Source organism: Physeter macrocephalus, chromosome 4 (genome assembly GCF_002837175.3).
Source record: "Physeter macrocephalus isolate SW-GA chromosome 4, ASM283717v5, whole genome shotgun sequence".
Classification (NCBI taxonomy): domain Eukaryota; kingdom Metazoa; phylum Chordata; class Mammalia; order Artiodactyla; family Physeteridae; genus Physeter; species Physeter macrocephalus.
This window is the reverse complement of record NC_041217.1, coordinates 77,624,538-77,651,020: the sequence shown is the minus strand read 5'-3', so window position 1 is coordinate 77,651,020 and position 26,483 is coordinate 77,624,538. Positions and strand designations below refer to the sequence as shown.

The following is a 26,483-nucleotide window of genomic DNA, read 5'->3' as shown; positions in this document are numbered from 1 at the left end:
TTCAGAGAAAGTTCAGTTTCATAGGAGCTGATTATGTGTCTATGTTACTCTGAAGTAAGGTGACTGAGGCTGGTCATGGTTGGAGGTGATTACCTGTGTCCACCTTCAGAGCCTCCACCACCTGAGAGCTGAGGGGCTGGCATCTCAGCACAGTGGTGGGCCATTCTGAGGCACACTGGCCAGAATACCCAAGCTGGAAAGCTCTGCCACAGGGGGCCTCTGACAGTAGGTCCTCTCAAATGTGGAGGACAGAAAGCCTCCCACAGCTCATTTTCTAGTTTCTCCCTTTGGGTCTGTGCCTTATGAAGAAAAAAACAAAAAACTAGGCACCAAGTACTGCTCATTGTGCATAGAATTATTTTATATTATCATTTCTAAAACAGCCCAAAGAAGCCTGGCCAGAGAGTCAGCCTTCTAGCGAGTGTTCAGATAATCCTCTGAAAACTTCCTTCTCTCAATGTGTGTCCAGATTCCAAAAGAAAGGAAATGGTTTTGGTCACTGTGCTTCTATCTTATATTCTATGGCCTAGACAGAAAGAAAGATTGAAATGATTTCTGTAATACCTTGGGAATATTTAGCCATGCTCAAGTGGTTCAGATTGACTTCATGGAAGGAAACATTCAAGTCCCAGTTTAGAGAAAGAATCTTGGTCCTTCAATAACGGATTCTAGCATGAAGTCTCCTGGATTTTATCTGGGGAAGCAGAGTGGTATGAAAGAATGAGCTCAGGTTTTGGAATTTGATCTCAGTCAGCATCAACACTTTTTAGATGTTTGGCCTTGGACAAGTTACGTAACCCTTCCAAGTACAATGTCCTCCTCTGTAAGGTTCATCTATTTGTAAGGGTTAGAAATAATATATGTGCAGTGCCTAGCACAGTGCTCAAAACACGGTAACTACTGTTGTCCTTATCCATGTTAACAACCTGCAAGAGTGAGGCTGTTCTTAAAATGAGTAGTGGCTAAAAAAGACACAGTCAATGAGTCAGATATTGTAAACTTCATTCACATTGTAACTATCTTTGTCTTACAAAAGACAATGACAAAATTATTAAGTATAGCAGTATTAGTGAGATCACAGTTCTCCCTCTGGACCTGTTAACATTGCACATAGAAAAACTGTTTTATAGGCAAAGACCAAACTCAGAGTTGTCTATTTGTGTTTTGCTCCCCAGGAAGACCACAACAGAGTGTGAATTATTCAGGGCAAATTGATCACAATGAGAATTATATCTCACTTTAGTCCCCTAGACAAAAAGAAATATTGAAGCACATTCTATAACATCTTGGGATCATGTAGTCACACTCAAAATGGTTCAGATTATTATAATATAAAACCTAGAAGTAAAGTCACTGGATTTCTTAAATACATATTCCAAATATAACTTAAAATATTTATCAATGAATATTCAACAACTTTTCTGTAGTAATAACATCAGCACAATATGGTAGCATTTTCTATGTGCCAGGTGCTGCTCTAAATACCTTATATAATTAACTCAAATTAGTTTAAGCCTCAAAGCAATCCAGTGAAGTAGATACTGAACTACATGAAACATAAAAAGAGATTAATTTATAATAAACTAATGTTTATTTTAATATGTAAATTCTTGGGCACAACTATATTAAAGGATATAAAGAAATAGGCAGGTGCTTGTATGGGAAGTCACAGCTTCAGATGCAGCCTGGTGCAGGCATGTTATATTGGCAGTTCAGAAATGGCAAGGGGCAGTGCTGTTAATTATGATCCAGTGGCAGTGCCAAAGTGAAAAACTCTTGGTAAATTTCCAAATAAACAAATAAATTAAATAACATTCCTTTAATTTACATAGCAGTTTAACTCATAGAAAAGTCAGAGTATATTAACGTTGTGTTCATATATACAACAGAATTAAGTCCTAGGTCCAGATGATTATATAAACAGTTTGATTACTTACATCACTGCCCAGTGGAACATTTGAAAGTCATTCACATTTTGGAATAATGCTTTGTCCTGCCCATTGCAAGTTATGTAGCCCCCCTAGCCCCACTCATCATTGAAACAAGAAATGCCCCCGCAAATTTCCAAAATGCACTCTAGGATATGGCTGCTTGATGAGAACCACTGGTCTAGGGGATCCTGGCCTTCAAAGCGTTTAAAGCCCAATAAGAGATTGGCATGTAAACAGAGAACTAAAATGCAGTGTGATAAATGAAGAGAGAGAAGTATACTCATAGTGCTAAGAGGACCCAGAGATGAGAGGGATTAAATCTATCTTTGGAAGTCAGAGAAAGCCTCACTTGGAAGTCAGCCTTGACCTGGGGCCTTAAAGGCTGAGTACACCAGGCAGAAAGTAGGAGAAGGGCATTCTAGGTTAGGGGAACAATATATACAATGGTGTAGAACACACTTAAGGAATTGGAAGTAATTGGTGTTATCAAATATATGATAAATGTTGGAGAATGATGGAATATATAGCTGGAAAGTCCCATAAATGTCAAGCTAAGGACTTCATGTTGTAGGCAATGAAGAACTAAAAATTTTAAAATTAAGCAAATGGAATAAAAGCTTATGAGTTGCATTATACAAAGGCAATCCTGGTGGTTGTTTAGACAGAAGACTGAATGAGCAGATAATTGATGTCACCTTTTGAGATAGCAAATCATGGTTTGATGCAGCTTGTAACTGCTTCAACTAGCCCATTCTGTGAATTAGATAAAGGTAAAGAATATTGTAAAACCAATTATAATTGTCTAAACAGTGATGTGTGACAACTCTTACTATTTGTGACACCTGAAGTCCTTGCTGTGGGTGTTATCTTTGTCTGCTAACAGTAGCAGCATCTTAGTTCTACTGTATTATACTCAAACCTTAGTCTGCCATGCCACTTCTCACCACAGGAGCCATACCTCTACAACGCAGAAGGCACAGGTTCAATTTCTAAGCCCTGGGCCTGCTCCATAGAGGCTGAAGAATTCTCTCATCGCCAGCAAAGCCATCCCTGGAACCCCTTACAGATGTTAGGGAACGGAGGAGCTTGAGTTCTGAGGCCTGAACTCCACCTCCCCCCAACCCCTCACAATTGGGAACACCACAGTTGGGCTTTAGAAGAAAGAGAGCTCACAAGTCATACACTTCTAGGTTTGAGTTGTCCAAATGAGAAACACTCATCTTACTCCAACTCCCAGAGATAAATACTTCTCATGTGATCCCAGTATGAAAGTCTGGACTGGGAAATAGTCTCTGAGTACAGGAAGTTTTACTTCAGACCCTTTCTTCCTCAAATAAGAGACAGTTTTGATAAAGATTATTTGGTTTAATTGATTTTATTATCCCTCTAGTTGTTTGCCTTTTCCATTCTACCAAAACATTGTTCAGCATCCATTTTAGCTGGAGTGTACCTGTAGAATACTCATGAACTTCTTTTATATAATTAACTTCATAGAACAACAAACAATGCCACAAACTTGACATGCCACGGATTGACAACACTCCATGTATGCCCTCAATCCTCCATGGCCATTTGGATCGACAGCATGTGGTGACCAGAGTGCTCAGGAGCTTTGTGATGGTGCTGTCATGCTGCGGCAACTTGTCTACCTCTTTCTTACTAGAGAGTCAGAAAATCTAATATAGTGCAGTTTACAAAGCGTTTTTCTCTTCCTTACTGAAGGTATCCACAGAGTTGCAGGGAAAAGCTGGCAATCATTCCAGTTATTGATATTATTCCCTTCTACAGAATGGTGGAAGCTTTATCTCAAAGAACTTTTTAAATGAAACCAGACCTGGAGGGTAGGAAGGTGGGGGTGGGGGGTGGGAGGGGTGGCGTGGCACGGAGGTAATGTACTTGCAAAGGAAATGTCTGGAGGAATTCTTGTTTTGTTTCCTCTTTTTTCTCTCCATCTTTCCCCCCAGTATTATATAAGCATGATTTATTAATGTGTAATTACACTGTGGTTGGCCTAAAAAATGAAACAAGACAACAGAATTAGGGAGAGGCATTCATTAAGCCATCAGGACCTTCCTACTCACACAAAGCAGCAGACAGTCAAGCCATTGCATTTATGCCTTGTCTGGAACCTAATGTAAACAACACTGCATGCAGTGAGGCAGATTTCCTAAAATAGCAAACATTCCAGTGTTACCGTGGAGAGATCTGACGTAGAGGTTAAGGCAAGAATGCGCTCTAAATGCTCAAGGCAGAGACTGAAAACCTGGCAGGGATTAGCAGCTCAGGCAGCTTCAGCCAACTTCATGTAAGGAGAATTTTTTTTTAGAGCAGCTTTTCAATATCCCTTTCTTAAGCTGATGAATATTGAAGCTGGAGACTCATTTACAAATCCTCATTCAATGTCACTGTCTCCCAGGCAAACCTTCATTGGTAACATGTCTCAGAAACAGACTTTATTCAGACGGAAAAAAGAGGGGCTTCTTCATAGCTTTATTTATTGAGCACTTAAAATTGCACAGGTACTGTAAGGTGAAGGAAGAGGAAGACAAAGACATATAAGGTTTAGTCTCTGACTTCTAGGGATTACAATCTAATTGGAGGGTAAGAAAGTCTCTGATGGAAACAAAATACAAGGCAGGAGAGAAAGGGAAAAGTCAGGGGCTGAGGTGGGCCGTGAAGATTCTGGTCTGTAAGGAATGAGTAGGATTTTAATAAGACATAAAAATATTAGGCATCAATTTATTCATTCAATGATTATTTACTTAGATCTAGGAACATACTGATAAAAGTACCTCCGAAGATAACAAGATGAGTAAAGTGTGGTTCCTCTTCTTAAGGAGCTTACCAGCTAAAGGGAAGAAGGCAATATGGAAAAATGACACACATATTACTATAGGTATAAAAAGTGCTTTGGAAGGTCAAAGAAGAGAAAGATGTCTTTTGAGGGGATTAAGAAAGGCAGCTTAAAGAAAATACTTGAAGGTTGGTTAGGATTTTGACAAGAGGAGATGGTAGTAATGGGAAAGAACATTACAAGTAGATAAGAGAGCGTAGGGAAGTTCCAGGTAAGGAAGCAGTAGTTGGAATAGTGAGGATATGCAGGGGGACAATGAGTTTAGGCTAGAAAGATAGGGTGATACTAGAGGCAGAGGGCCTTGGATGGCAGGTCAAGAAGTTTATGATTGTGGGTAAGTCATTAGGTCTCCAGGTTACTATGCCAGAAAGTGATATATCTGAGATCTGTTTTAGGAAGATTAGTCTGGAAGGAGGAGCGAGTAGAGGAGAAAGAAGGTGAGAGGACTAACTATTATGGAACTCTATTAAGATATGAGGTCACTAGAGGGTAACCAAGAATGGAAGTTTTGTGCTAAGGCAAAAGAACGAAATAAAATTTTAAGATATAATAAGTCATTCATTCATTCATCCGTTCATGTAATCCAGTCAATGACTGTTTATTGAGTGCCTACCATGGCCAGACACTGGTGCAATTAAGTGCTGGAGAAACAGTAAGAATAAGCATGGCAGAGTCTTTCCCCTCAGGGAGCTTACATTCTAATAAGGGAGCTAGTTAAGTAACCATGTAATCAAACAAATAATTGCAAACTGTGATAAATACATTGAAAAAAAAACAAAGAGCAAGGATCAGCAAACTTTTTCTATAAAAGGCCAGAGAGTAAATAATTTAGACTTTGCAGGCCATAAGATTTCTGCTGCTGCAGCACAAAAACAGCCATATGCAATACATGAAGGACTCGGCATGACTGTGTTCCAATAAAGTTTATTTACAAAAATAGGTGGGGGTCGGATTGAGCCCACAATCCATAGTTCCCTGATCCTTAACAGAGAATTAGGAGGAAGGAGGAGGAGGCACTATAAGGGGAAGACGTCAATCAATCTTTCCTGGGGTAATTTTGAGATGTCTCTAACACATACAGGTGCAGATACAAACAGGTAGTTGGCCATTTGAGAGCTGAACTCAGAGGAGAATTCTGGAATAAAGATATTCTTTTACTGGTTCTGAACACCAATTCCAACACGTGTATTGAGAGCAGGGACACTTCCCACACAGCACCGAGCAATTCTTAGGCACAGAGTGTCCAAGAATTCAACTCAATTCTGACTCTATCTGGAGATAGCATCAGAGGCCACAGGTTAAGGATTCAGTCTTATAAGACTGCCTCCACACCCCTCCTACTGTTCCCTCCCTCCCCCTCCTCCCCACCCGTGGGCTTCAGACAACAGTTGCAATCCCAGTTCATCACCTGTGCTCTGACCAGCAATAGATTACAGGTTCCAATAATCCCTCCTTGGACTTCAGACACCAGTCACAAGTCCAGATGTTACATGTACTACCGACTGTCTATAAATTTAGAGGTTCACACGACCCCTTCCTCGGGTTAGATTAGTTTGCTAGAGCAGGTCACAGAACTAAAAGGAACATTTTACTTACTGGATCACTGGTTTATTGTATCAGGATATGACCCAGGAACAGCGAGATGGGAGATATGCATAGGGCAAGGTATATGAGAAGGAGTGTGGAGCTCCCAAGCCCTCACCAGGCACCTCGCTGAATTTCCACATGTTCACCAACCCAGAAGCTCTCTGAACCCAGTCCTCTTGGGATTTTATGGAGGCTTCATTACAAAAGCATGATTGACTCATTGGCCATTGTCGACTGACTCAGCCCCCCACCCGCAGTGTCCTAGTGACATTCCAAAAGTCACCTTATTAACAAAATAAAAGACCTTTATCCCTCTCATCATTTAAGAAATTCCAAGGGTTTTAGGATTCTATGCCAGAAAGGGGGACAAATCAAATATATATTATTATAAATCACAAATACAAATTGGAAGTTACTCATATAAAGGTGGAAAAGGATGAGATGATATGGAAAGAGAATAGAGGTGAAAAAGGCCTAGGACTGACACTAACTGAACACCTACAAAAAGTTCATAGTGGGTATGACTCTTACTCTGAATTCACGAATTTAGTTTTGCAGGAAATATCACATTTACTTTCTTTAAATCAATTTAATGTTACCCTGAGTCCCTATCCTAATCAGGCTGGTGGGAAATTAAATTCCATTCATTTGGTTCTTCCTCCTCCCAACTCTCTCAGTTATGTGAAGGTGAAGGTCCCTGGGCTTTATCAGGTGTCAAAGCATCAAGGAGACTACTCTGATCATTGGTCCACCACTGAAGCACCCTTGCCCCAGCACATACAGTTCTACCAATCCTAACTGCTTGCTACATTGGACTCTTTATGGAGCCCCTTGACCTAGAGTCTAGCCTCTCCAAGTCACCCAGTGCCTTCTCCCCCACAGGTCCTGCTTCTTCTGCAGGGCACTGATAATGGAGGTGGGTCCTTGTTACTCTTTCACCCCCTTCCCAGTCTCTTCCCAACTGGGGTGAAATCTCACCCTCTCCTCTTTTGTTGACCTCAAAGACATTACTCTCTTCCCCACTGGGACACCTGGCTTAATCTTCTCAGTGCGTTTAGAATTTTATCCAAGTCAGGAAATGCATTTGACTTCAGGCAATCTCCGCTCTTTGCTCTGCAAAAACTCCCAAGTCAAGGGAATGCTAAGGGCCTTACCATCAGACTAGGAAAGAGGTAGGTAGGGGTATACAAGTAACATATCGATATCCAAAAATTTACCCTGTCACCATTTGGTTAGAGAAGAAATGTGAGATGAGCTGATAGAGAAGTAGATTAGGACCTTTTTGTACAGATATTGAAATGCCAAGCTAAGAGTTTTGGACTTCGTGCTATAGGTAGTGGACAATTATGGATCTTTACTATGAATGCTCTAGAAATAGTATGCAGGATGATTAGAGGGGTAAGCTTCTAAAGCTGTGTGACATGATTCAGGTTTCACGTTTTAAGAACCTGAAAAGGACAGTGTACGGAAAATGCAAAACAACATTTCTGAACACACTAGAGGTGTTTGGAAATAGAGTCAAAAAGAATTTAGCATTTGGCTTGATAGGGAAGGATTCTGAGGAGTTAAAGTTAACAACTCCTCAGTTTACAAGTTTACCCTATTGTAGAAAATGGTATGCCTGACCTCATCTCTCCTGATCTTTCTCTAGATGTTGACAATGTTAACTACCCCTCTCATTCTTGAAACTCTGTCCCCTCTCACCTGTGTTTTGATTGTGGAAGAGCTCAACTTAGTTTTTTTTCATAGTTTTTCCCTCAGTCCCCTAAATACAGCATGTCCCACGTCAAATTTTGTATTATCCTTTTGCAAATGGACTCAACTCCCACATTTCTGTTTGTTTAGGCAATTTTTTTCTACCAGTCTTACAGGCCAAAAACTTAAACTCTTTTTTTTTTTTTTTTTTTTTTTTTTGCGGTACGCGGGCCTCTCACTGCTGTGGCCTCTCCCGTTGCGGAGCACAGGCTCCGGACGCGCAGGCTCAGCGGCCATGGCTCAAGAGCCCAGCCACTCCGTGGCATGTGGGATCTTCCTGGACCGGGGCACGAACCCGTGTCCCCTGACTCTCAACCACTGCGCCACCAGGGAAGCCCTTTATCTCTATTTTTAACCTTTTTTTCTTTCATCCTCTCTGCGTATATGTCATCAAGTCCTGCTGCTTATTCCTTCAAAATGACTCTCATATTTACCCGTTTCTTTCCATTTTTATACCAGACCTTTATTATCTCACATGTGAATAATGGCAATGGATTTTTTTTTTAAACTTTATTTATTTTTGGCTGCGTTGGGTCTTCGTTGCTGCACGCGGGCTATCTCTAGTTGCAGTGAGCAGGGGCTATTCTTCGTTGAGGTGCGCAGGCTTCTCATTGTGGTGGCTTCTCTTGTTGCGGAGCATGGGCTCTAGGCAACGGATTTTTAACAAGTCTTCCTGTAACCATCCCAAAACCTGTCCCTGAAACTCCACGCCATCCTGTTGTCTGACTAATTTTCCTAAAACAAACTTTTCATCATGCCATTCTTAGCTCAAATTCATAACAGAAAGTCCAAATTCTTTTGCCTCTCTCAAACATTAACCAAATTCTAGTTGCCAATTCCCTCCATAGCATAGTGTCTGGCTTTCAGTTGGCCCTTTATATATGTTCTTTGAATGAGTAATTATTGAGATGTACAGAGTGTATGTATAGATGTATAGAGTAGGATGAACCTGGCCACTCAGATATCCCACAAAATCTTTCCCTTTACTGACAGGCTAGCATCATATTTAACCCAACTTCCAAGACTTTTGATGATGCTGTTTTCTTTTTCTGGAGAAAAAGAAATGGTTTCCTCCATTCTAAGATCCATCTCAAGTCCCACTCTTGCCCCCTTCACCTGTATCAGCTCATACTTAACTTTTTCTGCACTTACATTGAAGTTGTCGGTACCATTTAGTTTACCAATCAGTTATTCTGATTGTAGCATGCACATTCTCTCCCCTTCAACTAAACTGAAAGCTCTCTGAAGACAAAGAAAACAAAACAAAACAAAACTGAGTTTGCATAAATTCTTGCTCATCAGTTGATTAACAAATATTTTGAAATTCACTTAAACAGCTGTGGATATTTAATAACTTGAAAGACTGCAGTGTTTACTATTTTAAGATCAATTCTGCTGATAACCATATAATAGCAATCTGTAGTTGAACTGGAAATCTCCCAGTTTTAAAACAAGTGTTTTGAAGTGCTGTGTTATTAATTAATGCAAAGCATGATTGTTTCTGGCTTCTTAAAGATTTCCAGCCAACAGAGGGAAATCATGAACATGCTTGTGGTGTTACCATAAAGCCTAACTGGCTTTACTTTGATATTCTTGCATTTCCTCATCTGCTTTTGCTTCTCTGCCAGAATCACTCCCCCCACCCCCTTTGGCATAGTTTTTAGTAATTAGAACAGCTATTTCCAACGTCATAACTAGGATAATGAAAGCTAATACAACTGGTTTGGGACATGAGGATTTTTCACCTCTTGGAAACTCCCTCCCAGCCCAGAATTAGGTCTTAGAAACACTACAACACAGGGAGTACAAAAGTAGCTACTGTTCGAAGAGAATCTTCCTGGGCCCTCAAATCTAGAGATCAAAATAGAGATAGTGCAAAAGATCCCTACCATAATAATACTTAGGAATCTTGTTCCAAATGGGCATATAGTTCTCTAAATTCAACAATTTTGTACGTAGTTCTTCATTAATGGGTTTTTCCATTTATCTGCAGAACTTCTGATCGTTTGGCTGACATTTGTCTGAATACACTTTAAGAGAGTTCTAATTCAGTAGTTTTCAAAGTGTGGTTCTCAGCAGCATCTGCATGCTCTGGGAATTTCTTAGGAATGCAAATTCTTGGGCCCCTTCTCAGACCAACTGAATTAGAAACTTGTTAAATCTACCATTTAACAAGCCCTCCAGGTGATTCTGATGCATGCCAAAGGTTGAAAACCGCTGTTTAAATTCAATATGTTTATTTTGTAGCTTAGGAAATTAAGGGCCAGATATAAGTGATTTGACTTAGGATAGACAGCAAATATGTGCCTGTGAATGCATTTATCAATCCATTTTGAGGACAAACTGCTGATATATAAAATTAATCATTTGTTTAACTCACTATCGCTTATCATAATATGAAACCTGTTCTCAGTAAGATTTTCCTTTATTATGTAACTTTTTAGAAGTTTTAGAAGTAATCACCCTATTCTAAATCATCACAAAAGCCCTAGGTCCCACCTTAACAACATGCTTTGCTTCAATCATAAATGTGTGGTGTGTAAATGTATATAAAATAATATTTTCCAACACTCATATGGATAGGAACTATGATGTTTTGAAGTCGCAATTGGGCCTTTTATAGAATTTATTCTGGGCTATATTTTCCCAATTTTCAAAGCTGTTCTTATAATAAAGTTATAGGGGTTACTTTCCACCAAAGAAATCCCTCAGATTAAAAATTTAGGGGGCTTCCCTGGTGGCGCAGTGGTTGCGCGTCCGCCTGCCGATGCAGGGGAACCGGGTTCGCGCCCCGGTCTGGGAGGATCCCACATGCCGCGGAGCGGCTGGGCCCGTGAGCCATGGCCGCTGAGCCTGCGCGTCCGGAGCCTGCGCTCCGCAGCGGGAGAGGCCACAGCAGAGGGAGGCCCGCGTACCACAAAAAAAAAAAAAAAAAATTTAGGGGTAATACATATTTTTATACTAATTTACTCCTTATCTTTTAAAATTGAACTATACTAACATATAAAATCTACAGATAAAGCAGTCAGTTCAATGAGCTTTAAAACTGTACACGTCCATATAATCATCACCCAAAACAAGATATAGAACATTTTCATCACCCCAGAAAATTCCTTTGTGCTCCCTTGCAATTAATCCTCACCCCCCCATAACCACTTTCTGAATTTCTATCATTATAGAAATGGTTAGACTTTAAGTTGTTAGACAAAATAAATGAAATCACACAGGATATAGTTAAATGGCTTGTTTCACTTCATCTCAAACATGCTTTTGAGATTCATTCATATTGTGGGTATCAGAGTTCATTCTTTTTTATTGATGGTTAATATTACATTATATGAACGTATCAAAATGTGTTATCCTATCTTCTTAGTAACACATTTTTTTTCTTATCACAAAATCAATACATGATTATAGAAAATTTTAGAATACAAATGAGGAAAGAAGAAAATAAGTATCCATAGTTCTACTCTCCAGACATAATCACTAATAACTTGTATATCCCCTTGAACCTTTGTTTATATAAGTTGTCCACATATATATATTTATCACATATTATAAAAGTTTTCATTTTTTAGGGTTCAAGTTTTACCACTCAGACCCTGATATAAGTGCCTTAAATTGGCACAGTTCCTAGTTTTAACTATAGAATATTTCCTAATTTTAAAACATTTTAAAAATAATATATGAATATACATTCATTGCCCCAAATTCAAATGATACATGGTATATAGAATAAAAGTAAATGTTGCTGTTCAGCTCCCCATTTTCTTGCCTCCCCATAGATAGCCAGTGTTGACTAAATACAAAATCTTGACCAAGATGATATTGATAAACCATGAAGTGCTGAATTTATTATCACATCATTTCCCTTGTTTCATTTTTTAATTTTTATTTTCAATTGATCTGTACAAAAGTGATCTTTTAGTTTTATAATACCAAATGATCATGTTTAGGAGTGGTTCTAGTACTCTAGTTTACTATCCGTTTTGAGATATGGTCTTTAAATATGTTCTCTGGGAGTGAAGAGTGCTGTCTTCAAATTTTCTTTGATTGTTGAGTGATTTATTTCTCTCTGTTGGAAGCCTAGATATGTATGTATAGCTCTTTCAGTATGTTGATCTTTACTTACATATTCTTTACCAACATATTCTTCAATAGTAAGTTGCCTTTTCTCCATTTGTACTGACTTGCTCTTCTATACCAACTACCCATATGTTGTCATTAAAGTTTAGAGACTACAGGTCAGGTGCAAAATCTTATTAAGGAATACAGAATAATACAAAGTATTATTTAGAGTTTGCTCCCCAGGAGCACTTTGTTTCATTAATTACTTTGTTTCATTAGCATTTTCCCCAATAGAAAAACGTGGTTCGCATCCACATTCAAAGATGAGGCCTTGATTAATGTCTTAATTTGCACTTTTTGTACTTTTGAGTCCTTGCTGTTCTTTAGGATAATACTTAAGACAGGGTATGGCAGGGTAGTGTCCTGGCAGGCCAGAAACTCCTTGCCTCTCTATAGATCACTATGGATTCCAAAGATTGTTACAATCGTTACTTAATTTCTTCTGACTTTGAAGCTCACATACCTAGAGGTAGGCAAAAATGCACCTGTAGTGAGTTTTACTTGGAACTCTATTTTACATTCTTGGTTTTGGTACCAGAACATGCCTCTTTAGGTGAAATCACAGATGCAAAGTTCTGTAGCCTACTAAAGCCAAAGCTCTAAGGGCTGTTCTAATCTCTCACGATGGAGCTACTAAGATTTTGTTTTGATGATTAAATAAGAGAGTGATACAATTTTATGTGTGCAGAGCCCCGTAAAGCTTTAAAATTACTTTAAAATATTGCATTATAATATTAAAATAATATTAGCTATTATTATTGACATGAGCCAAAATCTGTTAAAGCACTTCCCCCAAATCATCTCATTTAATGCTCAATAAGAAGTTGGGGGCTTATCATGGGCTTTCATCGAAGGCATCTGAATGTCTCCAGGTTTAGGAGTATGGGCTGTGCCCTAGAGATGAGGTTCAGAAATACTTTGACTGTTGCTGGCCTTATCTCACAAAGTCAAGTTAGTGAAATCTAGCATTATTGTAATTGGGAAACGTCCTGCTCTGGGATAACTCCAGATGATTGTGTGGGACTGTTTTTCCTCCCATCTGGAGTTTGCATACCTCTCAAGCCAGGGAGAGAATTGTTTATTATAAACGGACGTTGACACCCCGATTCCACCTAGAGAGAGCTCCAGCTTCCCTCCACTCTTTGTGTGCAATCTAAGTTCTGTACCCAAGGCTGGGTGACTTACTACTAGACAATGCTGAATAAGACAAGATACTAACTGAAGTCAGTGAAATTCCCAGCCCCACTTCTGCAGACAGCAGCGCTCTCTGATACTCTGGACTCTTGCTCAAATAAATAAGGCCTTTTGTTCTAGTGTTTGTCTCCCCTCCCCACCCCCAAAATAAGGCCTACAGTCTGCCTGAACCTGAAAGAGGATTCGGTGATGGCAATCTACTCTCAGGTGTCTACATTCTTGAAAAAGCTCATTGTCTCTGTTATCATCAAAATCTTGGTTAACCAGCTGCATTCATGTGGCTTTTTGGACTCCTTCTCACGTGACTGCTTTGTGCCCTCTCTCGATTTCTTTTCTAAAAAAGGGCAAATCATCCAGGACTGCTAAACTCAACCGCAACATCACGAGGGGAGAAACACTTGTCCTCTTTTCTAGGTGCTCCCAACAGTCGAGGGGGAGGTTGAACTGAGCCTCCTAAAATCCGCCCTACCTGCCACCTCCGGTTTATCAACCCATTCTCCCCGGCCGCTTGTGAAGACCTGGCGCCTTTTAATCCAGGAACCGGACTGGGTAGGGAGAGGAGGGGGAGCTGCATGCGGGAGGGAGGCGACGCGCAGCGGTACTTAGTGGCGCTGCCAGGCTGCTCCATCCAGAGTACGTGGCACTACTCGTGAAGAGAGGGGGAGGGGATTCGGCTTTCTCCTCCCAAGCAGAGCCTTGGGACATCCCGCAAGGGGGGAAGGGAGGATCCGTGAGGGAACTGGTGCGCTTTTGGGGTGAAATTTTAGCAGATGAAAGTGGCCTAGCAGAGGTCGGCATCCGTCATGCTCTCCACTCCGGTACCCACTGCTAGCCAGGTCTGTGCTCTACCGCGAGGAGCACTAAGTCGTTTGGGGGCGAGGGGACGCGCTCGCCACCCCGCATGCGCAGAGCGAGGAGCCGGCCTCCGGGACTACAGCTCCCAGAGGAGTTTGCTGGTGGCCGCAGGCGCCGAGCCTCTGGCGCCATCTTGAAATCTGATCCTCAATCTCTGAGTCTTTGCGTCAGCCCCAGGCGGCCGCTTGTGGACCGCGAACCCAGCCAGCTTAAAGGGAGGACATTGAGGACACAGCGGCTGGTGGGAGAGACAGCTGGAGGAGACATGGCAGGTTCTGAGCGCGGCCTGCGCTGCTGTCACTCACCATCCCCCTGAAGTGTTTCCTCGCCCGCCCCCTCCCCGAGGGGCGGGGCTGACCACTCTGGTACCCAGAGCCCGCGCGCGGGTGGCAGCGGAGCACCTCTGCAGAGTGGGGACCCCATCGGGCTGTGCCATGCCGGCCGGAGGCCACCGGGGCGGGAGACGGAACGCAACCAAGCGCCAGTGAGTGATCACCGAGCAGCAGCCGCATCAGGGAAGCTCGGCAACCGCAGGAGGGAAGATGAAGGAGATTTGCAGGATCTGTGCCCGGGAGCTGTGCGGAAACCAGCGGCGCTGGATCTTCCACACGGCGTCCAAGCTCAACCTCCAGGTTCTGCTGTCGCACGTCCTGGGCAAGGATGTCTCCCGGGATGGCAAAGCTGAGTTTGCTTGCAGCAAGTGTGCTTTCATGCTTGATCGGATCTATAGATTCGACACAGTCATTGCCCGGATCGAAGCCCTTTCTATCGAGCGCTTGCAGAAACTGCTGCTGGAGAAGGACCGCCTCAAGTTCTGCATTGCTAGCATGTATCGGAAGAATAACGATGACACTGGCGGGGAGACCAAGGCGGGGAATGGAACGGTTGACATTTCCGGCTTACCCGATGTAAGATACTCTGCACTGCTCCAGGAGGACTTTGCCTATTCAGGGTTTGAGTGCTGGGTAGAAAATGAGGATCAGACTCAGGAGCTACACAGCTGTCATGCTTCGGAAGGCCCCGGAAACCGACCCAGGAGATGCCGTGGTTGTGCAGCTTTGCGGGTTGCTGATTCTGACTATGAAGCCATTTGTAAGGTGCCTCGAAAGGTGGCAAAAAGTATCTCGTGTGGCCCTTCTACCAGGTGGTCCACCAGCATTTGCACTGAAGAACCAGCATTGTCTGAGGTTGGGCCACCAGATTTACCAAGTGTGAAGGTACCCCCAGATGGAGAAAGCATGGAAGAAGGGACACCGGGATCCTCTGTGGAATCTTTGGATGCAAGTGTCCAGGCTAGTCCTCCACAGCAAAAGGAAGAGGAACCGGAGAGAAGTGCAAAGGAACTTGTAAAATGTGACTGTTGTTCAGATGAACAGGCCCCACAGCATATGTGTAACCACAAGCTGGAGCTAGCTCTTAGCATGATTAAAGGTCTTGATTATAAGCCCATCCAGAGCCCCCGAGGGAGCAAGCTTCCTATTCCAGTGAAATCCAGCCCACCTGGAACCAGGCCTGGCCATATCATGACAGATGGAGTTAGTTCTGGTTTCCTTAACAGGTCTTTGAAACCCCTTTACAAGACATCTGTGAGTTATCCCTTGGAGATTTCAGACCTCCAGGAGCTGTGGGATGATCTCTGTGAAGATTATTTGCCACTTCGGGTCCAGGTATACAAAATGGCTGCATAGTGCCTTTCTGATTGAATTTAGCTAGGCTCAGGCTTCACATGATTTCTGTCTAGGTGAAGGTTAATAATATTGTAGACTTGAGAAAATTAATCATTGAGCCCATTTGTGTCCCCTTTAGTAAATGTGATTCATTCAAATAATTTGTTTTTCACAATCCTCTTTATAAGATTATCTATTGGCTTTCCCATTATCAAAATTGCACACCTTTTAAGACAAAAAGAGAAAGATTTCTAATTCACCTTTACCCTATAAAAAACATTTAATCTTATTTCTGGCACTAGAACTCTTTCCTCTTACTTCCTTTTTCTCTCCCCTACCCCCTTCTTTTTTTGTTTTCATTTTTAGATTTATGAATGTTTCTCCTATTCTGTAAAGGAGTTAGTTCTGCTATTTAGCCCTCCTTAGAGCATTAAGCCTTTCATCGCACGTGTGCCTCAAACTGATTAGAGCTTAGGGTAAAGGTTTGGGGAAAAACCTATTAATCCACCAAAGTATTGTAACATCTGGGCAATATTTAAAATAAATTAAGAGGTCATTTGAGGACTGACAATGACTTGTTCATAAAACAGACTTGGGAAGTCAAGTATCATCATTTAAAATGTTAAGGCAAAAACTCTTTACAGCCAGTTTGTATACTGAGCTCTGTTTGAAGAAGTTTGATATTAAGTAGGGATTCATCCATTATCGGATGATAGGAGAGTTTTATCCATTGTACTCATGAATTTCCTAACGACTGGAAGATGACAGTTGATCTTAATCTGAGCTGTTCATGTCTGCCCAGCTGATTTCATACCAACCTTTTAAATTCAGCCACTAGTACGGGGACCTGACAGATGCTATTTTGTTTCTACAGCAATAGTAAATGCTAGGTTCAATTAATTTTGTGAAACATCTGGCATGTTCTACTTGATACAGATTCTCTAGTGATACCATTACAAAGGTGGACAATCTAGAAGGCATTTTTGGAAAGCTTGCTACCAGTCAACATCATCCCAGAAACTTAGAGCTTCTAAATGAAATTGTTGATTGTCACTTGAAATTTAAAAAAAAATAGTTCTATTATGTATAATATTTGCATCTCAATAAGAAAGAGGAAATGGGAGAAATATTTTTGAATTTGCACAAAATTGTCAGAAGTAGCATATATTAAAGTGTTACATAAAAGTATGACTATCCAAAAGTTTAAAATGTGTTTTCATTTGTATAAAATGTTCAGTATGCCTAACGCTTGTGTACTTTTCTTTTGCTTCCTTTTCTTTCATTGAGCTTCGCAGCTAAATTTGGGCTTTACAATATACAGTATTTCTGTGAGCAGACATAGATGTCACAAATTAAACATAGTGTTTTTATATTAGGATCTAAAAATAGTTTGGACAGGCTGGATGGGAAATAAGCTTTTTTTCCCCCCTTTCAAATATGGCCAATATTGTAGAAAGGTGAAGACTTAGAAAATTACCGGTAAAACAAGAGGAGTTTTTTCTCCATATTAAATTAAAAATACTCTCTTGGTGCCTGGGCTCAACAAATTTTGGAGCTGGGAAGGAGCTTAAAGATCATCTCATGCAGTCTCTCAATTTAGAGATATGGAAAGCTCATGGTTTAAATAACCTAGCCCAGGCAGAGCCAAAGATTCCTAACCATTCTCAGCCAAGACCTTTTTATTCTATATATTAAACCACATTGTCTGATGTACATTGAATTAAATAAAAATACTTGTTTTAAATGCAGGACCTTCTTTCTATACCCTAAGGATTGCGGGAGGATTCTTTAGGAATTCTGTGAAGAAATCTGGCATCCTAATGAGCATATTTAAAATATGGTAACTGTACCTTTAGGTCAAGTCCCTCTTCTTCACTAAATTTAGACATCAGAAAAAAATAGACCTTTAACACAGCAGTGTTTGACCTTTCTGCTGTAACCTGGCTTACCGTCTTTACTGTTTGTAGAATAATAAAACATTGAGAGGAGGAAGAAAACATTCAGCTTGAAGAGTCATGGCATTTGATTGTTGTGCTGTTTTCTCCAATAATTAAGAATGTGGAAGGAAATAGATTAATTAGGCTCAAAGTGTTTGTAGATAAAATGTATGTTTTGGATTCTGGATCTACTGTTTAAGTCTTGACTTTTAAGCTCCTTAAGGCCTGTTGTGCTTTATGGCAAAAGCAGATCAAAGTGGGACAAAGGCAGACTGATTTTTGTCTGTTTCTGAACAAATGTGGATAGAATAGAAATAAGTGTAAATTATTTTTGGTAGTTCTCTTTTTAGTTTGTAGAAAGAAAAAAAAAATTTCCTTTAGCTAAATTCTGCTACAAATATGAAGAAAAGCTCTTATCCTAAGAGCGAGATTGTTCTGTAAGGTCATTTTGATTCCTTTGTTTAATCTGGTTACTGTTAAATATCACCATCAGAATGCCTCCTGGTTGCTTTTCTTCTTTTTCTTTCTCTCTTTCCTTCTTTCTTTCTTATATTAAAGAAAAACTGCAACAGTGTAGTTCTCCTGCTTACTAATTTTCTGACATTATGCAAACTGATTTATTTGCCTCCTACAGAATTTATGTCTGAAGACCCAAGGTTGTCAAATATCTAAAAAAAGATTTGAAACCTTATTCTAGCTGATAATTTCCTTCTTTATTGTCTGGCCCTGAAATACAATAGAAAAGCTGTCATAGAAGGGGTGTGGTCCCTTGCTAAACATTAATTCAGCTCTGGTTCACGTGCAGTTTTCTTTTTTATCTAAATTCAGAGAGTAAGAGATCTTTGCTTCAAGCCTTGCAATGCCAGAGTCTGCTCTTGTATGACTATGATAAATTTCTCCCTCTCTATAGCTTAGCTATGTAACCCAGATCAGGCCCTTTGGAAGGGGTAAGCATTAGATGCTGGTCAAAGATTAGGCCTTTAATTTTATGCTAGTTGATAGTTCTTGTGTATCCCCTATTACTAACAATAGGATAGAAAATTATAGTAGGTTGAGCCCTGTGACTTTCTATTATGACTATGAAAGTGTCAAGAAAACTGCTGTTAATCCAGAAGATCTAAATAACTGCCTTTTAGCCTAAAGGTCTTGTTTTATGCAACCTTAGGCCTGGAAGCAATTCTCTTTTCTGATGCTGAAAAGCATTTGTCCTGAGTCAAAAGCAACTGAATTTAAAATTATATTATGATTACAACATGATTTTAGTAACTGATAGCATGGAGATTAACACTGATTCAACCAAATCAAGTATTACTGATTTCAGGCTCTACCAAATCTTCATAGGAGTGGTTGGTTTATGTACTTGATATTTCACAAGAATTCATTATGAGCTGTTTACTCAGTGGGACTTTGCTAGGTACTCTTTTGGCAGACTTATCTGCAAGGACATTTTTTTTCTGAGATTTAAAATAATAAAATATTATGAATAAAGAAGAAACAAACATCTTCTAGCCTTTAGGTCAATATATTACATTTACCAAATTAGGGGTTTCCTATGATGACTCATGCCAAGATGGGTTCAGATGAGATCCAGACTCATTATGTACTTTTCTGTGGCATCCTTTGGATTTAAAGTTGATGTTGAAATGCCTAAATTAAACATCTACCTTCTTATCTATTTATCTGGTCTTTTTTCTAAGAGAGCCACTAAGATTAGAGCAATGGTCTGGGAATTAGGAGACAGGCCTATTTTTGTTAATTTGCTTTTGTTTTTATTGTTCTGTTCACTTTATTAAACAAAAACTTTTGGTCTGTACAATATTCCAGGCATTATGGTAAGCAATGGGTTTATAAAGATGAAAGGGAAGTTACCAACTTAACTGCATTTGGTTTAATTGGATCCTTTTCATGATTTCCCGTGTAACTTTGGACAAATTACTTATCTAAGTCTCCATTTCCTCAAATGTAAGGTAGGATTGGACCAGATGGCTAATTTATAAAGTGTCCTTCACAGCTCTAAGATTCTTTGGTTTAAAGTGATCAAATATGACCATTTAAAACTTGAAGCTATTTAATTCTGCTTGTTATAGTTTAAATTTGAAAAATATCTTGTAATAGATGTTGTTGGAAATTTGTTTTACACCGAGGAAGTAAGAAGGCAAGTTTGGTAGAGAATGTTTTATCGTTAAATAAATGATAAAATTATTTATCAGTTAGAATTGTTGTAAATATCTATTAAAATAGTTACCTCTCCCATGGTGTGACATAATTCACATCGCTTCAGGGCAAGGCTCCCTGTTATACCCACAACAACAAATATCTCAATTTTTTCTAGGAGTCATTAATTATTCTTGCTACTTTTCTCTTTCTCCCTGTCTCACCATCCAGTCCTGTTGACTCTACCTTCAAAACATCCAAATCTATCCATTTCTCTCTCCCTCCATTACTACCACTATAATCCAAGCCACCATTACCTTTCCCCTGCAGTACTGCAGCGGCCTCCTAGCTGGTCTTCCCATTCCTGCTGGCGCTCTCCAACAATCTATTCATCACAGAGCAGCTATTTAAAATTTAAATATGGTTGATTACTTTTCCGTTAAAAACCCTGCAATCCATTCTCATTTCAATGAGAATGAAATCCAGCTTCATTACCTCCAATGGAGGTTCTGTACACCAGATCTGGCCCCTGCCTGCCTTTCCACCTCATCATGTATTACCATCCGCTTTGCCCAGTATGCTCTAGTCCTGTGCTTTCCAGAAAGGCAGCCACTAGCCCTGTGTGGCTATTGAGCACTTGAAATGTGGCTAGTCCAAAATGAGATACGCTGTGAGTGTGAAGTATAACCTTAATTTTAAAGACTTATTATGGAAAGAATGTAAAGTATCTTGATAATTTTTATATTGAATACATGCTTATGATAATATTTTAGGTATAATATATTGGGTCAAATAAAATGTTTTATTAAAATTAGGTTTACCTTTTTACTTTAGTCAATGAAGATACTAGAAAATTTTAAATTACATATGTGGCTCACATTATATTTCTCTTGGAAAGTGCTCCTCTAACCACGTAGGCTTTTCTCTTTCCCAGGGGCATATCTACCTGAGGTCTTTTCCGTTAGTTGATCCTCTGCCTGGGTTATTCTTCTGTAGATTTTGCAGAGCTGGTTCTTTATCATGTAGATCTTCATTTAAATGCTGCCTGAAAGAGACCTTCCACTCATCAACCACTTTAAAGTAACTTAACAACTTTGTCATGCTTTCCTATTTTATACCATAGGGCTTGTCACTAGCTTATATTTTGTGTTTCCTTGTTCTTTTATCATGTAGCTCCCCACTCCAACTCCCACAGTGCTTTGCATATTAGGGGTACTTCATAGATGTTTTAAAAAATGATGAGGGGAATGCCCTGGCGGTCCAGTGGTTAGGACTCTGTGCTTCCACTGCAGGGGCCAAGGGTTCGATCCCTGGTCCAGGAACTAAGATCCTGAAAGTTGAGTGGTGCAGTCAAAAAAAAAAAAAGATAATAATAATTATTATTGGGCTTCCCTGGAGGCGCAGTGGTTGAGAATCCGCCTGCCGATGCAGGGGACACGGGTTCATATCCCGGTCCAGGAAGATCCCACATGCCGCAGAGCAGCTAGGCCCGTGAGCCATGACCACGGAGCCTGCACGTCCGGAGCCAACGGGAGAGGCCACAACAGTGAGAGGCCAGCGTACTGCAAAAAAAATAAAATTAAAAATTAAAAAAATGATGAACAGCCCTGGAAGAATAGAAAAGATTTTTCTTCTGAAATCTTTATACTTCCAGTCAGTTGCTGTCAGGAAGGGGTTTAAGGTAAGCTGAAACCCCACTGCCTAGAAGGTGGTAATCAGAGTTTGAACATGTGAGGTAAAGAAAAAATGAATAGCTGCCTTTTTTCTCTTCCTAATGGATTTGTATTTTCCCTAATTGGAGTGCAGGAGAAAGGGAGGGGGGATAGGCAGGGAGAGAAGAGATGGAATTTAATGCCACAGTGAATTGCTAAAGTTTTATTTTTGTACCTTAGCTCATAATGAATATTAGGTACAGTTCAGTAAGTTTATCTTAGTCTGATCATCCCAAATATAAATAGATGGTTTTTTTCTCCGGAATCTTTTTGGTGAATCGATATTCCTATAAAACATACCTCCTTCCCAGACCCTATGGATTTTAAAATTTATTTTAATTTTTTTTTACTTTTTATTTTGAAATAATTTCAAAGTTAGAGAAGTCATAAGAGAAGTACAAAGAACTCACAGATTCACCAGTTGCTATATGTTGCTACATTTGCTTTATCACTCTCACTGTTTATAGACACATTTTTAAAATTCCTGAATTATTTGAGAATTAGTTGCAGATATTATGCATCTTTACGCTCAATAAGCATGTATTTCCTAAAGACAAGGACATCTCTTACATAACTACAGTACAATTACCAAAGTTAGGAAATTTAGTATTGATTAAATACTATTATCTAATGTATCGTCCATACTTGAAATCTATCCATTTTTCCAATAATGTGAATAGGCATGTTGTAAGAAAGATAGTTGAACTATAACTTTTTCTCCCTTAGGGATGGTGTGAGTTTGACCTTTTGAATTCCCTGATTGAAAATAGGATAAAGCAAATATTTGGTCATTATAAGCATTAAAAAAAATCCTGTCTTCTTTTTAATCTCTGAATTACTTGCTTTAACTGAATAGTGTTTGTGTAGGTTCATAGAGAAAGGTGGGGAGGGGAGCTAGAGAGGAAGTGAATCAGTTCTCAGAATACAGAACAGGACTGGCTTCAGGAATTACTGATAATCCATTCAGCAACGCTGGTTCTCTAAGTCTGTGGCAAAAGATGCCAAAGACATTTGAACATAAAATTAAACTTTATTGTTGGCTACGCTTAACTTAATCGTCTCACTGCTTCTTCCTAGCCCACGACTGAAGAGTTACTCAGACAACCAAAGCTGAATTCAGGTGAGACCAGTACAACTCAGCAGGCTGTATCTGATTCCCATTTGACAGAACTCCAGGAAAAAATCCAGCAAACAGAGGCCACCAACAAGGTATTGGAGATCACAAGGTTTCTTGAGAATGTGACTGGCTCTAGCTGGGTCTGCATTAACCTCTCTGAGTAGGACCTGGGAGATGGGTACTGTGTATGCCTGGTGCTCTGTGGAATATATTCTTAAAATTCTTAAAATGTAGTTCTTTCCTGTATCTCTCATCAAGATTTTAGCCTGTTCTGCACAGATCAGAATTTCTGGTGCCTTTTAGGTCTGAAATTAAAACTTGAGTGCAATTTTCAACTGTATAAGGCACTGAGACAAGAGGTTCATGCTTTTGATTTTGGTTTAACTTCTAAGCCCATGGGTTTTAACATCTGCTTAGAAGAAAATTCCCACAATTTGGGATGCTGTGCTCCTGGCTTTGTGTACCCTTGTTGTGTCCTATCCTGTAGTAGATAGCAGAAGCTCCTTGGTCTTTGTGTAAAAGATCCACAGTGACTCATGTGGGCAAGTACCCCCAGTATGGCTGCCGTCATAGAGAAAGCACAGAAGGGCTTCCCTGGTGGCGCAGTGGTTGAGAGTCCGCCTGCCGATGCAGGGGACATGGGTTCGTGCCCTGGTTTGGGAAGATCCCACATGCCGCGGAGAGGCTAGGCCCGTGAGCCATGGCCGTTGAGCCTGCGCGTCCGGAGCCTGTGCTCCGCAATGGGAGAGGCCACAACAGTGAGAGGCCCGCGTACCGCAAAAAAAAAAAAAAAGAGAAAGCACAGTGCATGAGAATTGAAGTAATTGAGTATTAAAAGAAGTATTTCACATTTCCTGCTACTTTTTCTTGTTGATTGACTTAGGACTTTAATGGTTATGCTATGTGGGGAAAAATTAATAAGGTAATATTCCCTAAGAAATCCTTTTAAACCTAGATTTGAGGAAGGACTTCATGGTTGCATTTGAGGTTAAAAGAAATCATTGACCTACCAAACTGTTTTTCTTTGCTGAATTCAGATTCTTCAAGAAAAACTGAATGAAATGAGCTGTGAACTAAAGTCCGCTCAGGAGTCGTCTCAGAAGCAAGATGGTACAATTCAAAACCTCAAGGAAACTCTGAAAAGCAGGGAAAATGAGGTAAAATGTTTGGCAGTCAAGGACCCATGAGGAAACATTTTTTCCCATCAAAGTAGACAAGTATTCTATAATTTGTTGAATTGGATATTGTCAGACTAACAAATCTTAGCCTAGAGAAACTGTAGTGTCATCTAAATTGGAATTTTGGAATAGTCCTGCTACTAAAATCTGTACAGGTGAGATAACAGAATTTATATTTAGCTTGCTAACATTTTTGGTACTCCCTGTCTTTGTTTTCAGACCGAGGAGTTGTACCAGGTGATCGAAGGTCAAAACGACACAATGGTAAAGCTTCGAGAAATGCTGCACCAAAGTCAGCTTGGACAACTTCATGTATGTGAGGGTCACCTGGGACAGGAGGCATCACTTGAGGATGTGCAACTCTCAGCCACAGTTTTGATCTTGTTGTTCTTCTCGGCTGCTCAGTGCTTGCCCTCCTTGTGATGATGATTTTCACTCTCTTTTCAGAACTCAGAGGGTACTTCCCCAGCTCAGCAACAGGTGGCTCTGCTTGATCTTCAGAGCGCTTTATTCTGCAGCCAGCTTGAAATACAGAAGCTCCAGAGGGTGGTACGACAAAAAGAACGGCAGCTGGCTGATGCCAGACGATGTGTGCAATTTGTAGAGGCTGCAGCACAGGAGAGAGAACAGCAGAAAGAGGCTTCTTGGAAACATAACCAAGTAAATCATTAATCATATTGTGGCACTGTGTAAATGCAGACTTTGCCCTGATAATAACTTTTTTTTTTTTTGCCGTACGCGGGCCTCTCACTGTTGTGGCCTCTCCCGTTGCGAAGCACAGGCTCCGGTCGCGCAGGCTTAGCGGCCATGGCTCACGGGCCCAGCCGCTCCGTGGCATGTGGGATCTTCCCGGACCGGGGCACGAACCCGTGTCCCCTGAATCGGCAGGCGGACTCTCAACCACTGCGCCACCAGGGAAGCCCTGATAATAACTTTTTATAAGGATAGCTTGTGTTGAACCCTTGAGTCACTTACTTAATCTAAGTAATTCAGCTCAACATTTGTTGCCCTTATACCATGTGCCAGGTATTGGGCTGTGTTCTGGAAATACAAGGGTGAATATCACAGGCTCTTTCCTCTTAAGGTACTTGTAATATAGTATGAAAGACAGTCACGTAAACAGTATTTCAATGTGGTAAATACTGTAGAAGAGACATATAGGGGTCCTGTAGGAATATATACAAGGGGCTGGGGAAGGGAATCAGGGAAAGCTTCACAGAGGAGGAGATATCTGAGATTATTCTTGAAGGGTGGGTAAGAGTCAGCGAGACAGAAAAGTGGGAAGAACAACCAAGTCAGAGGAATGGCATGCACAATTAGTCATGTATGTTTTTTTAAATAAAACACATAATTCTTAAATGGTTTCTTTACCTTGTTAGCTTAGAGCAAATGCCATCTTTTTTTTTTTTTTTTTTTTTTTAAGATTTGAAAGGATAGGTAGGAATGTTGTATCCTTGAGCTTACCGTAAAGTAAAGGATCCAGGTTTATGGTAGAACAGAGTCCCACTTAGTACTTATATAGATGTATCATTTTTAAGCCAAAAATAAGTATTGAACTATAATATCAAATTTACATCCTACCCCCATCCACGGTTCCCATGATTTCCCACATCATATATGACTCATGTGTAGTAGTATCTCTATAGTAATTTTAAGAATGGCACTTTTTGCTACTTTATTTTTTGTTCTCTGTGCCTTGAAAGTTTTAAGGCCTCCATATCTAATGACCATGTGAAAATTTTAGATTGTTTGAAAAGGGAATCTATTTAATTCAGGAATTGCGAAAAGCCTTGCAGCAGCTACAAGGAGAATTGCAGAGTAAAGGCCAACAGCTTCATACCCTGGAGGCTGAAAAATACAATGAGATTCGCACCCAGGAGCAACACATTCAGCACCTCAACCATAGTCTGAGTCACAAAGAGCAGCTGCTTCAGGTGAGTCCACAGAATGATTTCAAGTAAAACTGGATTGCTAGAGCTCGGGAATTTATGTTCATATCATCTCAAAACATTAGTCCACCTGTGTTGAGTACCTGCTACATGTAGAACATTAAGAGGTGTGGGAATCAGGAGGATTCAGAAGAATAGAAAGTACAATCCTTGAACCAAGATGCTAACCAGCAAGTGTAGGAAACAAGAAATATAGACTTGAAACACTTAAGCAATAAATATTCAGCAAATAGTTATTAAGCACTTCTGTGAGTTAGATACTAGGCTAGGTATGAGGAAGATGAAGAGAAGATATGTCCACTGCTCCCACTGAAGACCTCTGTATAGAAATTTCCAGTTATATAGATGATAAAATGAAAGTTATAGGAAAAAATGGAGCACTAAAGAAGAGACTGATCAGTTCTACCACCTACTCTAAGCTTTAGTCATACTGGATCCCTTATATTTCGCTGAGCATATGATTTT

At 40.2% G+C, this 26,483-nt stretch overlaps 1 protein-coding gene across 21 annotated transcripts in view; it reads left to right on the top strand.

Annotated features, from left to right (window-relative positions):
• Nucleotides 1-26,483, top strand: part of PDE4DIP (phosphodiesterase 4D interacting protein) — a 232,836-nt gene that overhangs the window by 118,311 nt on the left and 88,042 nt on the right. For 12 of the 21 annotated variants that reach the window (XM_028488922.2, XM_055084368.1, XM_028488920.2 and 9 more), the window contains exons 1-6: nt 14,469-15,971; nt 22,852-22,983; nt 23,929-24,048; nt 24,289-24,381; nt 24,517-24,729; nt 25,845-26,003. In XM_028488922.2, coding sequence (XP_028344723.1) covers nt 14,847-15,971; nt 22,852-22,983; nt 23,929-24,048; nt 24,289-24,381; nt 24,517-24,729; nt 25,845-26,003 — 1,842 coding nt within the window. In that variant the 5' untranslated portion in view covers nt 14,469-14,846. Of the gene's footprint in view, nt 1-13,863; nt 13,999-14,468; nt 15,972-22,851; nt 22,984-23,928; nt 24,049-24,288; nt 24,382-24,516; nt 24,730-25,844; nt 26,004-26,483 lie in introns of those variants that run through there. The other 9 variants (XM_028488945.2, XM_028488937.2, XM_028488935.2 and 6 more) reach the window with 2 other exon arrangements.